The sequence below is a fragment of the Phodopus roborovskii genome, unplaced genomic scaffold (assembly GCF_943737965.1).
Source record: "Phodopus roborovskii unplaced genomic scaffold, PHOROB, whole genome shotgun sequence".
Taxonomy (NCBI): domain Eukaryota; kingdom Metazoa; phylum Chordata; class Mammalia; order Rodentia; family Cricetidae; genus Phodopus; species Phodopus roborovskii.
In genome coordinates this window covers 15,063,591-15,076,998 of record NW_026126480.1, presented here as the reverse complement: position 1 = coordinate 15,076,998, position 13,408 = coordinate 15,063,591, and the positions used below count along the sequence as shown (strand labels likewise).

General features: G+C 33.6%; 2 protein-coding genes across 2 annotated transcripts; one reads left to right on the top strand and one right to left on the bottom strand.

The window, feature by feature from the left end:
• The first annotated feature begins 2,153 nt into the window (after positions 1-2,153).
• LOC127227659 (olfactory receptor 51I1) lies at positions 2,154-3,107 on the top strand. Its single transcript, XM_051192014.1, has one exon. It carries the CDS (start codon positions 2,154-2,156, stop codon positions 3,105-3,107), a length of 954 nt encoding a protein of 317 aa, XP_051047971.1.
• Positions 3,108-5,710: 2,603 nt separating this feature from the next.
• Positions 5,711-6,652, bottom strand: LOC127227658 (olfactory receptor 51I1). Its single transcript, XM_051192012.1, has one exon. It carries the CDS (start codon positions 6,650-6,652, stop codon positions 5,711-5,713), a length of 942 nt encoding a protein of 313 aa, XP_051047969.1.
• Between the last annotated feature and the right edge of the window lie 6,756 nt (positions 6,653-13,408).

The window sequence follows — 13,408 nt, the reverse complement described above, 5'->3', positions numbered from 1 at the left end:
ATGGGCCAGTGACATGTCTACAAACAATAGCAAAAAACATGAAATAGGCTATGATATGGACCAAGCATATCATGAGTTTTACACTAAACCTTACATGTGTATGGATGGTGACCTTAATATCTAGTAGTGTTTGAGATATGGTCAGTGCTAAACACAGAAAAAGAAAGGGAAATACAGACAGTGAATTCCAATATGTTCAGGAATAAAGTTAAACAAAGGGAGAGACTATTATACATTTGTATCGTAACCTGCAGTTATATGGTTACAAGCATTTGTATCTGTTTAATATAGGAGTGTTTGTGTTAAGAAAGTTCTTTGCTTAAATGTGGTGAGACTCAGTGAGAAAATGGCTGAACATGGTTAGTTTGTCATATGATTAAACATTTATTTAAGTTAATCTGGCATTCTTGGCAAACCAATGAGAAATTTGCATGAAGATAACCTTGTTCTTAGTGTCTTATATCCTCTGAGAACCTTCTTCTCTGGGAATATACATGTTCGTTGTAATTGTATCACAAGAATAGGCTTTGTAAATCTAATTACCCGTTCTGGATGCAATAAAATTGTGTAAAGGGACCATAGCCACCAGAAGCAGGGAAATGCAATAAAAGTCTACATAGTAGTGGTTACTTTTCATGACTCACTGATGAACCGCTCTTCAAAGATATATTCACACTTTAAAAAAGTAACATCTGTGATATTTTCACATTTTCATATTCCTAAAATAATACAGACCTCTGATCTTGCTAAAGGAAAATGTAGTTTCTTGTCCCAGTCCTTCTGAGTGTATTTGGTTTCTCTCTCTCTCTCTCTCTCTCTCTCTCTCTCTCTCTCTCTCTCTCTCTCTCTCTCTCTGTGTGTGTGTGTGTGTGTGTGTGTGCGCGTTACATGTGGGTAATGAGTATCTATGTGTGTATATTTTGGTGCATGTGTGCCTGATTTTAGAGATCAGTTATGTTCAGTTTCTTACTCAATCTCTCCTTATTTCCACTAATCCTGGAACTCTCTGACTCACTAAACTGGCCAATGAGCTCCAGTGATCTGCCTATCATGTCCCTAAGGTTGATGGGAACACAGTGCCTTATGCTTGTACAAGAAGCACTTCACTGACAGAGCTACTCCCCAGTTATCCTAGTTCTCTTTCCTATGACATTTTCCTTGAGAAAGATTGCCTTATTTCTTTCTATCTAATTGATCCTCAGGTGCTATTTAAAATACTTGATCATACTTATTTTTAGTATAATTTTATATAAAGCACTGGATTTGAATTCACTTCCCTTTGTATCCTGCTCCTACTTCTTTAAAGATAAAGATATAAACTAACACCTTTTCCTTTAATGATTCTGATTTGAAATATTTACTAAAGAATTACTAATTATTAACTTGTATTTTGGCAAGCAGATGTTTCCATTTATTCTAAGAAACAATTTGTTAATGTTCAATCTTTTTTCAGCAATGGCTAAGAAAACTAACACTTTTTCAGTTATTTCATCACTTTCTCAAATTTTGATCAACATCCTCTTCTGAAAGAATAAGCCTATTACTCTAGAAGAAAATAATATCAAATGACATAGAAGTTCATTGGAAGAATGAGGGTCAACAAATGAAGTTGGCCAGATGACTTAAGTATTATGATAGTTATTTGAATAACCCTTCATTTTATTTCTGCAGAAGAAATATCAGAAAAAAATGTACATGTTACCAGAGCCTTGAGTGCTGCCAAGTTCAATGCTGATATGTGGAAAAGTACAAGAACTACTTTGAGAGTTCTGATAAGTTTAGTGTAAATGAAGCAGACTGACACATAATTAGATAACATCCAATTGAGATTTTGAGAACACTTTGTTGTCACCATTGAGACACACAATAAATTATGTCCTTAATTTTCATTTATACTTGATCAGTATTATTATATTGAGTGTGCAAATTCAAGGGAACCCTACTATTTCCTTCATTTCATAGCAGTTATTCATTTTCCAAGCTGAAGACAGCTATTCAGATAGGTTTGGTAACATGATTTTCTTCATATAAATATGTCAGAATTAGTGTTGACCCAGAGGAACATTACAGATTATCTATTGTGTTAAAATCTACCATTTTGTCTTACAACAGAAATTTTGGAAGCTGACATAGTCTGGAAAAGAGATATCTTTATGGAGATTATAAACAGTAGCTGGTTCCAGCCACCTACCCTTCTTCTCACAGGCATCCCTGGGCTAGAAGATGTGCAGATATGGTTCTCTATTCCACTATGTATCATGTACCTAATAGCCCTTCTAGGAAACTGCACCATCCTCTTTGTTATCAAAACCACCCCCATCCTGCATGAGCCTCAGTACATCTTCCTATCTATGCTGGCAGCTACAGACGTGGGTCTGTCTGTATCAACTCTGCCTACTGTATTGAATGTCTTCCTCCTGAATCACAGAGAAATTGAATTTCACTCTTGCTTGACACAGATGTTCTTCATCCATACTTTCTCTTCCATGGAGTCAGCCATCCTACTGGCCATGGCTTTTGACCGGTTTGTAGCAATTTGTAACCCATTACACTATACTGTGGTTTTAACACATCCTCGGATTATCAGAATGGGAGTTTCAGCTGTTGTTAGGGGTGTGGTGTTAATGATACCCTTACCCATTCTGCTGAAGCGGTTGCCCTTTTGTAAGGGTGTCATTCTATCTCATTGCTACTGCTACCATCCTGATATTATGAAGCTGGCCTGTGGTCCTGTCAAAGTCAATATCATCTATGGATTGTCTCTAGTCCTCTGTTCCTTTGGAGTTGACTCTGTATTTATTGTCATCTCTTACATATTGATTTTGAAAACAGTGTTGGGTATTGCCTCAGGTAATGGTCAGCTAAAGGCGCTCAACACCTGTGTCTCCCACATCTTCACTGTCTTTATATTTTATGTACCACTCATTGTTCTGGCCCTAATTCACAGATTTGGTACATTTACATCTCCTCTCCTCCATGTCACTATGGCTAATCTCTTCCTCTTCTTGACCCCTGTTCTGAACCCCTTGGTTTATAGCTTAAAAACAAAACAGATAAGGTCTGCAGTGTGTAAAGTATTTAAAGATAGGAGAAACTTGCTCAAATAGTCATATATGACCTTAGAGAAAGAGATGCCCTCCTTCTCTGTCCTGTAGTCTACCTGCTTCTCAGAAACATGCTTTTATTTGAAGATATGAGAATTGAGAGATTCATATCTTTTAAGAAAAGGATGCTATTTTAATTAATGTTGAAAAGAAATATTGATATGCGATGAGATTCAATGTGGGACATTTATATATTTTGTTTAGTTATATATTTTAAAGAAACATAATAGCTGTGCAAATTTGAAAGAATAAGTAATGGTACTCATCTTTTGGAAAACAAAAGCCAACTTAGCTATGAACATAATGGTGAAGATGCCAGTTTTTGAATTTTAATTTATTTGTAAACTTTAACATAAAACATTGCAAATAAAATTGTTATTTTTAAATAATCAGTCTAAAGAATAAAAGACAGCAGCATATTCTGAGTTATGGGAGTAGAACTGAATATTATACTTGGAGGAAGTAGAGTATAATAAAAGAAGTTCCTCTGGAGAAAGCATGAAAAAGCTCAATAAAAGGACCCCTGAATGTCTATGAGCATTTATATTTATTTATTTAACTAATAAATGAAATTTATTTATAGACTGATTCTACTGAAGTTACTATTCCGGGCCATTGTTGTACTCAGCTTGAGATGGAAAATGCTGTTACTCTGATAGTGCTACCACAAGACAGTTATCCTATTGATATTTTAGGAAATCATTCCATGTACATATTTTGAATTATTCAGTACTTGGCTATTGTTAAAGTTTATATTTGAAGTCTAGTATAAAGGGTATTTATTTTGTTATTAATTTCTGCTATATTTTGTAAATATACTTCTCCTCTTTATTTTTCTCTCACACATCATACACATGACCAGAGAATAGAAGGAAAACCTAACCTCAATACTCAGAGCATTATTTATTTCATCAAGAAAATTATATATATATATATATATATATATATATATATAGAGAGAGAGAGAGAGAGAGAGAGAGAGAGAGAGCAATAGATAGATATAGGCATAGATACATATCCCAAATAATAAGTGGGTAATTTTCCAGTGAACATTAGCTGAGTGTCTTTTGATTCAATTAAATTCTGATATTATCTACCTAGAGAGAGCATCAGGTACAATGATTAAGGGCTAAATCTTATATTCCAATTCAGGGTCACTGGATGAACAATGAAATTCTAATTATTGACATTTTTGCTTGAACTCTTGGCACTTACAGAAGTCTATCATTAGCTCAATTCTTAAAGTATAATTAAGTGCTTTATTAATAATGGAAAGAAAAAAACCCTGTGCTGTTGGCCATAAATAGAAGCAGGCAAAAAATGTATTGAATTAATGAACTGTTCAGAGAACCTAAGATTTGGTAACATTAGAGTATGAAAGAAATGATGGGCAGGTTGGATCATAGAGAGCATCACATATAGATTTGGTTAAACTTCTCAAAAACAAACATGCATTGTGTCACTAATTTGGAAATAAAGATTTAACACAATCTCATTTGTTTAAAAACACTTATCTAACACAGTAAATGTCAGTTTAAACGCCAGGTGAGGTTAGATGTTTGGAATTCTACTGCACGCTACATAAAGAAAAGCATAGTGGAGCTAATATTGGTATCTAGGAAAGTGAAAGCATTTAAGATAAATATAGGAGATACAGGTGAATGTTACAGGTGAAGAAGAAATTTAAAAGATATGTAGAGATAATAGCATTACTTTTTACTCTGGAAACATAAAGAAATATAGTCATTATTTGTGTACAGAGGGAATTTGAGAGGAAAATGCAATTGAAAAAGTTCATGAATTTAAAACTTTGTTTTCCATGGATTTAAAGACTATAGCTACAAATAAATTATACTTGTGTGCACACCCATCAGAATATCAGACAAGCTTCTCAAAGTGACTATACAGAGTTTTGTAACTGTGGAGCAAATCAAAGATACAAAACTGGCTAGCAATGGTGTGATCTATAGAAAAGTAGAATTTCTTTTCTTCTAAAGACTGTGGATGCAGATGTGGGAGTATTTTGTGGGGAAATACAGAAAATAATTTCCTAATTGACTGTTATGACCCACACAGTCTATACAGGGGTAATTAAACTTTTGTAGAAGATGGATTTTTTTTTCTTATGGAGAGAGTTCAAGAAAGTAGAGGAATATTTTTGTAAATAAAAACCATGAGTAAATGGAGTAAAACCATGAGAAAAGAAAACAAAGCAGAAAGGAAAAGAATAGGAATGGGGATTTATTGAAGTTTCTGAATTTTAAATTTATTTAATTATAACCCCTGTTTGCACCTTTAAAATATAGTGAACTTATCCATGAATAGAGGCCAACATAAAATATATAGCCAAGAACATTTTCCTACTGTTTATTTTATGAAGTCTATCAAATCATACACTGAGAAATACAGGAGAAAATATAATTTTGAGTACATAAATACAATGTCTTTATTTATAAAAGCTATAATTTCAATATTTTATCTCTTTTTCATATCTATATACAGATCCCAGACATAAAAATACAATAAAATTATTAATCATGTTCACTGTGAAATTGAGAATTGTGCTTTCCTTCATTGAAGCTGTTTGAATTAAGTTTCTGAATTGTTCATCTTATCTGTATCTTCAAAGACTTTCTCAGGGCAGAACGAATCTGCTTGGTCTTCAGGCTGTATACAATTGGGTTGAGCATCGGGGGCATAAAGAGGTAGATATTTCCCAGGACTGCATGTGCTACTGGAGAACTTCTGTGGCTGATTCGATGCATTACTGTTATTGCCAGCAAGGGGCCATAGTAAATAAAGACAATAAATATATGAGACAAACAAGTGTTGAGTGCCTTCATCTGACCCTCTCTGGAAGCAATACCCATGACTGCTTGAAATATCAAGGCATAAGAAATGGCTATGAGCAGAAAGTCTACCCCAAAGGAAAATATAACCAAAACAAGTCCATAGAAAATATTGATTTTGACTTGTCCACAAGCTAGTTTCATGACATTTGGATGGATACAGTAGGAATAAGACAGAATCTGCCCCTTGCAGAATGGTAGCCTCTTGAGCAGAATAGGCAAGGGAGTCATGAGCGCTACACCCCTCAGAAAGGCTGCCAATCCCATCGTGGTGACTCGTGAGTTGGTAAGTATTGTGGTGTATTGCAGGGGGTGACTAATGGCTACAAAGCGGTCAAAAGCCATAGCCAACAGAATTCCTGAGCCCATAGAGGAGGATGTATGGATGAAGAAGAGCTGAGTAAGGCAGCTATCAAATGCAATTTCATAGAGGTCAAAGATAAAGACTTTTAAAACAGAGAAAAGTGTGGAGAAAGACAAGACAATGTCAGCTCCGGCCAACATAGACAAAAAATGGTACTGGGGCTCCTGCAGACTCCGTTCTGTCCTTACTAAGTAAATTACAGTACAGTTCCCTGCCATTGTAGTGATGTACATCAGGCTTAGGAGTGGTCCTAGCCACATGCGGGCACCCACCAGCCCTCTGAGACCAGTGAGGATGAAGAGCGAAGGTTGAAATGTGGTATTGAATTCAGACATTTGGCAAATGTGGGAACAGTTCCTTTGACATTGAACCCTGGAAAGAAGCAAAAGTCAAATATCAAATTCAGAGATTTGAATTCAGGAAGTTCTAATGAGCATCAGAGATGTCATCTGTGAAAGGCAAAGTCTAAGGTTGAGGGGCTTAAAAGTAAGATGAATCTAACAATTCTACCAAGACGTAAATGTTCTCCTGAAGACTGCCTTGAGGGTAGACAACCCTTTTCATTACTAATCTCCATGTAGAAATGAGCCAGCTAATATGGCAGTGAAAATGAATAGTGCATTTTTGTGATGAGCCCATTCCCAAACCAGTTGGATCCAAGAGCATAGGATGGGAGCTATGAGACAGCAAATACAAGCAGAAGTACTTTACAAAGAATATTGTCAAAGTCTTAACAGATAAACAAACAAACATGGGGTTGGAGTAATGGTTCAGTGGACCAGAGTACTTGTCATAAGGATCTGATTACAAATAACCTAGAACCATGGAAAAAAGCAAAGCATGGTAGCAGATTTCTGAAACCTCAGCACTGTGGGGTCAGAGAAGGCAGGTCAATGGGATTTAATGGATTCAAGCCAATCTTCATGGTCTGCCAGAGATCTTTCCTCAAGGAGATATGGTGGAGAGTGGTAAAGCAGGACATATAATGCCATCCTTGATATGCTCTGTGTCCATATTTTGCATAGAGGCGTGAGCATATATGTTTATGGTTACAATTATAAAAGCAGAAAAAAATTACCCTGGATAGCAGAGTACCCTGTGCTTCTAACTTCTCACCATAGGAGACAAAATCAGAATTGAAAACAAACATCACTGCCCCCCCACACACACCATACATACATTTGTGACATGAATTTGTGTCTTCAGATATACTCATTGTGACACGTTTGGGAGGGAAATCTTTCTATTTGTAAGCCTGTATATTTACTGGCATTGTATACTGCCTACTATAATCATTTTAACAATTCATTCAACCAATGCCAAAATGTAACTCTTTTGACCATTTAATTTTTGACTTATTGTTCAACTCTTCTTGTCCAAGTTCTTTTTACATATCTCAAATTATTTACATTCTAAAATATAAAAATTACTTTCATCTTGGACCCGAATTCCCATTCTAAGAGCATGCTGACTCTTTGCCTTTATTAGATTCTGTAAATGTTATGTAAATATACTTAAATGTATACACCTATAATATTTAATAGAATTTAAAGGTTTGTATTTATATTATTTATGTTATTTTGAATTTTTATATAAATTAAATATTTAATAATTTAACATGTGTCATTTTTATTTTCCTTAGTCTGCCTTTTCCTTCCATGGTAGAAATGTAATTTTAAAACATGTTAGTATTCTTTGCAATAATTCCAATAATTTGATAATAATTTCTAATAATTATTGATAAAGAATTAGAAACTTAAAAAAGTAATCTCATGTAACTTGGTGATATATTTCCCCTATGTTGTGTTTTAAAAATATTGACCATCTAAAATATTTTCTCTGTGAAAATTTACCTTTCTTGATACCATTAAAAATGCTTTGAAATGTTTCTACTTTAATGAATTATTCTTCTGTACTTTTAAATGTCTCTTTTCCTATGAGCATTAAGAAACAACTACTCCAGTACTGTCATTATCAATAGTTTCTTCCTTCGTAGCTAATTATATTTATTCTTTGATTCTGGTTGCTTTACAGTACATATTTTCATTTTACTCTCTAACAATGTGGCTTGCAACCTGTGATTCTCGACCCCTTTGACAAACCTCTATCTCAAAACAATTTACATCAAAATTCCAATAGCATTGAGAATAATTTTATGTTTGGGATTCACTATAACATGAGAAACTGTATTAAATGGCCACAGCATTAGGAAGGTTGAGGTTGAGAACCACTGCTCTAACATTACTTCCAGACAATTTTGAATTTAGAATCTCTGAAACAAAATTTACTCTCTACTTTGACAGTTAGTGTCTTAAATGTTTTTGTGATATGTCCATCTAGCAATCTCTAGTCATTATACTTGCTGGAATTAATCATATCTAGCTTACACTAAATATATCACTGCAGATGAGTAGTTTAATTGATACTAAATTTTCATTTTTTCTAATTAAATAATAAATTTTCAGAATTTAAAAAACAGCACTGAATCAACTAAACAGTGAACACGCAGTCTCACAGAGACTGAAGTGACAAAGCACTGGGCTTGCATGGTTTTTCACCAGGTCATCTGTGTCTATGTTATGGCTGTTAGTTTGGTGTTTTTGTAGTACTCCTAACAGTGGGAATGTTTCTGACTCTTTTGCCTGCTCCTGGTACTCCTTTTTTCCTGTTGGATTGCCTTCTCCAGCTTCAATGCAAGGGCTTTTGCCTTGCCTTGTTGTCTTGTGTTTTGTCATTTTGATTGTATCTTGAAAGCCTGCTCTTTTGTAAAGGGAGACATGGGGGAGTGGATCTATGGGAGAGAAAAATTGGGGGGGAGAGGGGCGGTTGGAGGTGGAGATGGGCACTGAAAGGAGTGGAGGAAGGGAAAACCATGGTTAAGAGGTATTATATGAGAGAAGAATCTATTTTCAATAATAATAAAAAAGGACATTCAGGAAGGAAGAAAGGAAAGAAGTTTAGGACTAATTCAGGAAAATTTAATAAGAAAAATAATTATATAATGTTAATTTTAAAAAGCACAGTTTTAATTAGGTAACTTTCTTACTACTCAAAAAATATTGACATGGATAAAAAAGGAATATATGACTTTAAATACAAAAAATAGCAAGTATTTTCAAAATAACATTATAGAAGATCTCAAATCAAGAAAATTGTCTATGTGAGAATTTTAATTCTGTTTTCATCTCTTCTTTAACTGTACATAAATGTTGATTTTCCCTTCACATTTCAACAAATGAAAATTAATTAGACATATGCTAAAATGTCAAAAAAAAAGTGTTCATTCATTTAAAGAGTAAATTCTACATTTTTCTACAACAAAGGAGAACAGAAACAGATGAGAGATAAAAGCAACTGTCCAGTACCTATGACCAAGTTTCCATTAGAACATAAGTCTTTCGTTCGACAGGGTTCCCAGCTTCCAACAGGAAGACACAAAGCTGGTGAGGACAAGAACAGAAAATGGAGTGAGAGTTGGGAAAACTAAAATTCTGTTCCCTAAGGAAAACTTTCAACTGACATCATTTTCACTTTCCTGTCCTCTCCTTTTTACTTACATAGACACATGTAGAACAGAAAGAGGGATGCTGAAGCTTCTTCCTCAGGGATATTAAATAAAACTACGTAGGAGACACATCCTAATGAATGGCACTCTAAAGCCAGCTTCTCTCAGGGACACTTTCAAATTGTCTGCTGTCTTTTGGAATCCATTTATTCATCAATTCATTAACTAAGCAAATATTCCAGGAACAGACCATCTAGAGTCACTTTTCTATGATTTTAGGATATACCTATAAACTTATTTTTTTTAAATTTAATTCATGTTAATTTTAAAACTTGCCATAGCATATAGCTGTATGATCATATTAATATTTTTAAAGGTGAACCACAAATCCTATTCTCAACCTTATCATAAAAGGCTTCAAATCTTTGAAGAAAAAAATAAACAAGAAAACTTAAATACCATATAACCATTAAACAGGTGAGAATACTTTTACTAGGCACATGTGATTATGCCTTAGTTTACTAAGAGTTAAAGATGTTAATGCAAGTGTGTGAAAGGAAATGATAATAGAAGTCATAAGAAACTGGTGTCTGATATATTTAGAAGAGCAATGTGGACCATAACTCAACTGAGAAGAGAGTGGTTCATGGGAGAAGGAGAATGTTGAAATGACAATGACAACACGGCATATACTTTACAAAGACAATATTAGAATGAACTTTTTGAGTTACCAGAGATTTTAAAGTTAGTGATGTGACCTCATTTTCATTTTTATATATCAATTCTTTGTGGTCTTTAGAAAATGATTCAAGGGGGAAAAACTAGATGAAAAGATATATATTTTAAGCTTATTTTACTCTCCCAAGGAACAACCAGGATTAGGATGTGTTTGCTTGCATGACTAAGAGTGAAAAATCTCCTCCTAAATTTTGAGTAGTTTCAGTGTGGGTTTTTAATTCATTGGTACAACAAATTCTCAAATAACATGATTAATGGTTTTTGTCCAGTAATATGTAAGTCATTCCCTGTATGAGTATATAAATACTCAGAATAGACTGAGACAAACACAACAATGCTATGTCTTAATGTAAAAGAGCTCTTCAGTGTATAGGAAAAAAAATCTTACTATTACATTTATATTATATTTTCTTATTTCTTATTCTCTATCCATATCCCAAATAGAGTTCCAAACACTCCAATGTTAAGTTTACCTCAATGACAATGACTGGAGAAGTTGAGTGAGGTTGGCGTTGAAGTTCTGTCTGAGTTGTCAATGGAGTATTTATTGCTTTGGCTGTTATTCCCAAAGGCATTATATTGCAGCTTCTCTCTTTCTCCCTCTCTCTTTCTTTGTCTCTCCACTTATCACTTCATTAATTAATAAAACATACATATGAATACACACATCTCACACACCTATTTTTTCTACTAATTTTCACAGTAAATAATAATGTGAGACAAGAGTTGGTTAAGGTTGATCAACAACAGTATTAGCAAGTATAACAAACTAATCATAGTCTGAGACTACTGAATCAAGAGAAAGCAAAAATTTATAATCAAAAGACTTTAATTTTATTAGTAATGATAGGAATGAAGACAGTCAATGTTAAAATAGATCTTTGCTATAGAGATGAGTCATGAAAGGTAAGTATCAATTTTAAATAATTAATCAGGGATCAAAACAGACTATCAGTTAATTTCTAAATCTTATAATGTGTCTGTAGTTCACAAGAATAACAAAGAATATGAGGAAAAAAACTATAAGCTTGGAAAACTACTAAACCATGTGATTTTTTTAAAATGTGGCTTTTCAGTTGAAGCATTGAGATAGTTGCATAGTATAGTCACATAGATCATTGGAGAAGATTAATTGGTTTATATAAAAACAGAAATATGTAGCTTCCTTTCTGAAAGGTGTTATCAAGATGAGTGAAAGCCAACAGGCAAAATTTCTTTAGTTGACAAAGATACTTCCTTCAGAGCCTGTAGAAGTGAGGTCCATTTCTGAGACCCACATGCTGGAAGGAAAAAACCAAGTTCTGCATGTTATCCTCTGATCTCCACTTGTACCAAATAAATAAATAACCAAATAAACTTAATTATTTAAAAAATATAACAAAATAGCTGAATTCTGATCTTTTCAACAAATCTTGCAGATAAAACAATATCCATGCAGAAAAAAAGGAGGAATATTAATTTAACATGAGGCATTAACAGCCAAGACTTAATTGTGAATTTTAAAATGACAAAACTTTTATAAGATATCTTTTTGTATTTTAGAGCTCCTATTGTAAATCCATTCTGATCTAAGCTTTTCTAACATATGGTTTAGTAAGAACCTAAAACAAAAGTAGATATATGGTGTCTTCTAAATATTACATATACCATGTCTTCTAAATAGTAGGTACTGAAATTCTTTAGATCATATTAAATTGCATTTCACATTAGTTAAAACACAAGAACACAGTGAGTATTTCCAAACTTACATGATATGTTGCTGAAGAAAACCTGTGGCCCTGGCTGTGCCTGGGTGTTTTCTCAGCTGAGAGGCACCAGTACAATCCTCTCTGTAAGGATTGTGAGAGAGGAAATATGGTAATTTTATAATTAATTATATTTTTAAGATTTATTTTACTTTTATTCATTTGTGTTTCTGCACATGTGTTTCCATGTTTGCATTCACATTTATACACATTCTTCTGCCCCTGTATTTTACTTGTGTGGGGTGCCTGAGGAAGCCAGAAAAATCATCCATTTCTCTCAAGATTGAGTTACATTGATTTAAAATTGGCTGTAGTTACTGAACGTTGGTTTTGGAAATTGAACTAGGGTCCACTGGAAGATCAGCATGCAATTTTAAGCCTCAGTCATCTCTCCAGGCTCTTGTACAATGTCTTTATAACACTATCTGATAAATAATAAAAACTCAGTGGAGAGTAACAGTTCTAAGTCAAAATATATTAAGACCATGTTAGAATTTAATAATAAACATAAAATAATAACTCCTTATGCTACTCACATAGCGAAATACTGAAGGTAGAAGATAATAATAGGTATTTTCCAGGTAAAAACATGCTTCATTTTCATAATTAACATTTTTTTCATAAAATGTGTCTATTTACAGTTTTAGAATTAGCTTTATTCATGCTGTGATTATACATGTCAAGTACCTTTCCTGTTCAATACTGTAATTACAGATCAGAGTTAGACATCATGGTCATATTCATAATGATGCCACCTACAATTGATTTGCCCTAGTCCAGAGTCAAATACCATCACTTCGTCCATTGGTAATCATATAATACAGACATTTAGTCACAAATCTAATTTATTGATCTAGTGATTATGATACATTATTTTTACCTGCCTCCTCACATTTGGCTCTGGTTCTCCTGTTATGTTCTAAGCACAAATATTCAAAGAATTAAACTCAAGTCTATTCTTAGAGTCTGATCAATCAGGAAAACAATGTTCTCAAAGTGAATGAGATGAGATATGAATGAATCTGTTCTATTATGAAATTAATGATGTATAAGGCATTCACAATAATGTGAATCCAAAGATAAGGAAGGCTTAAGATTTGTTA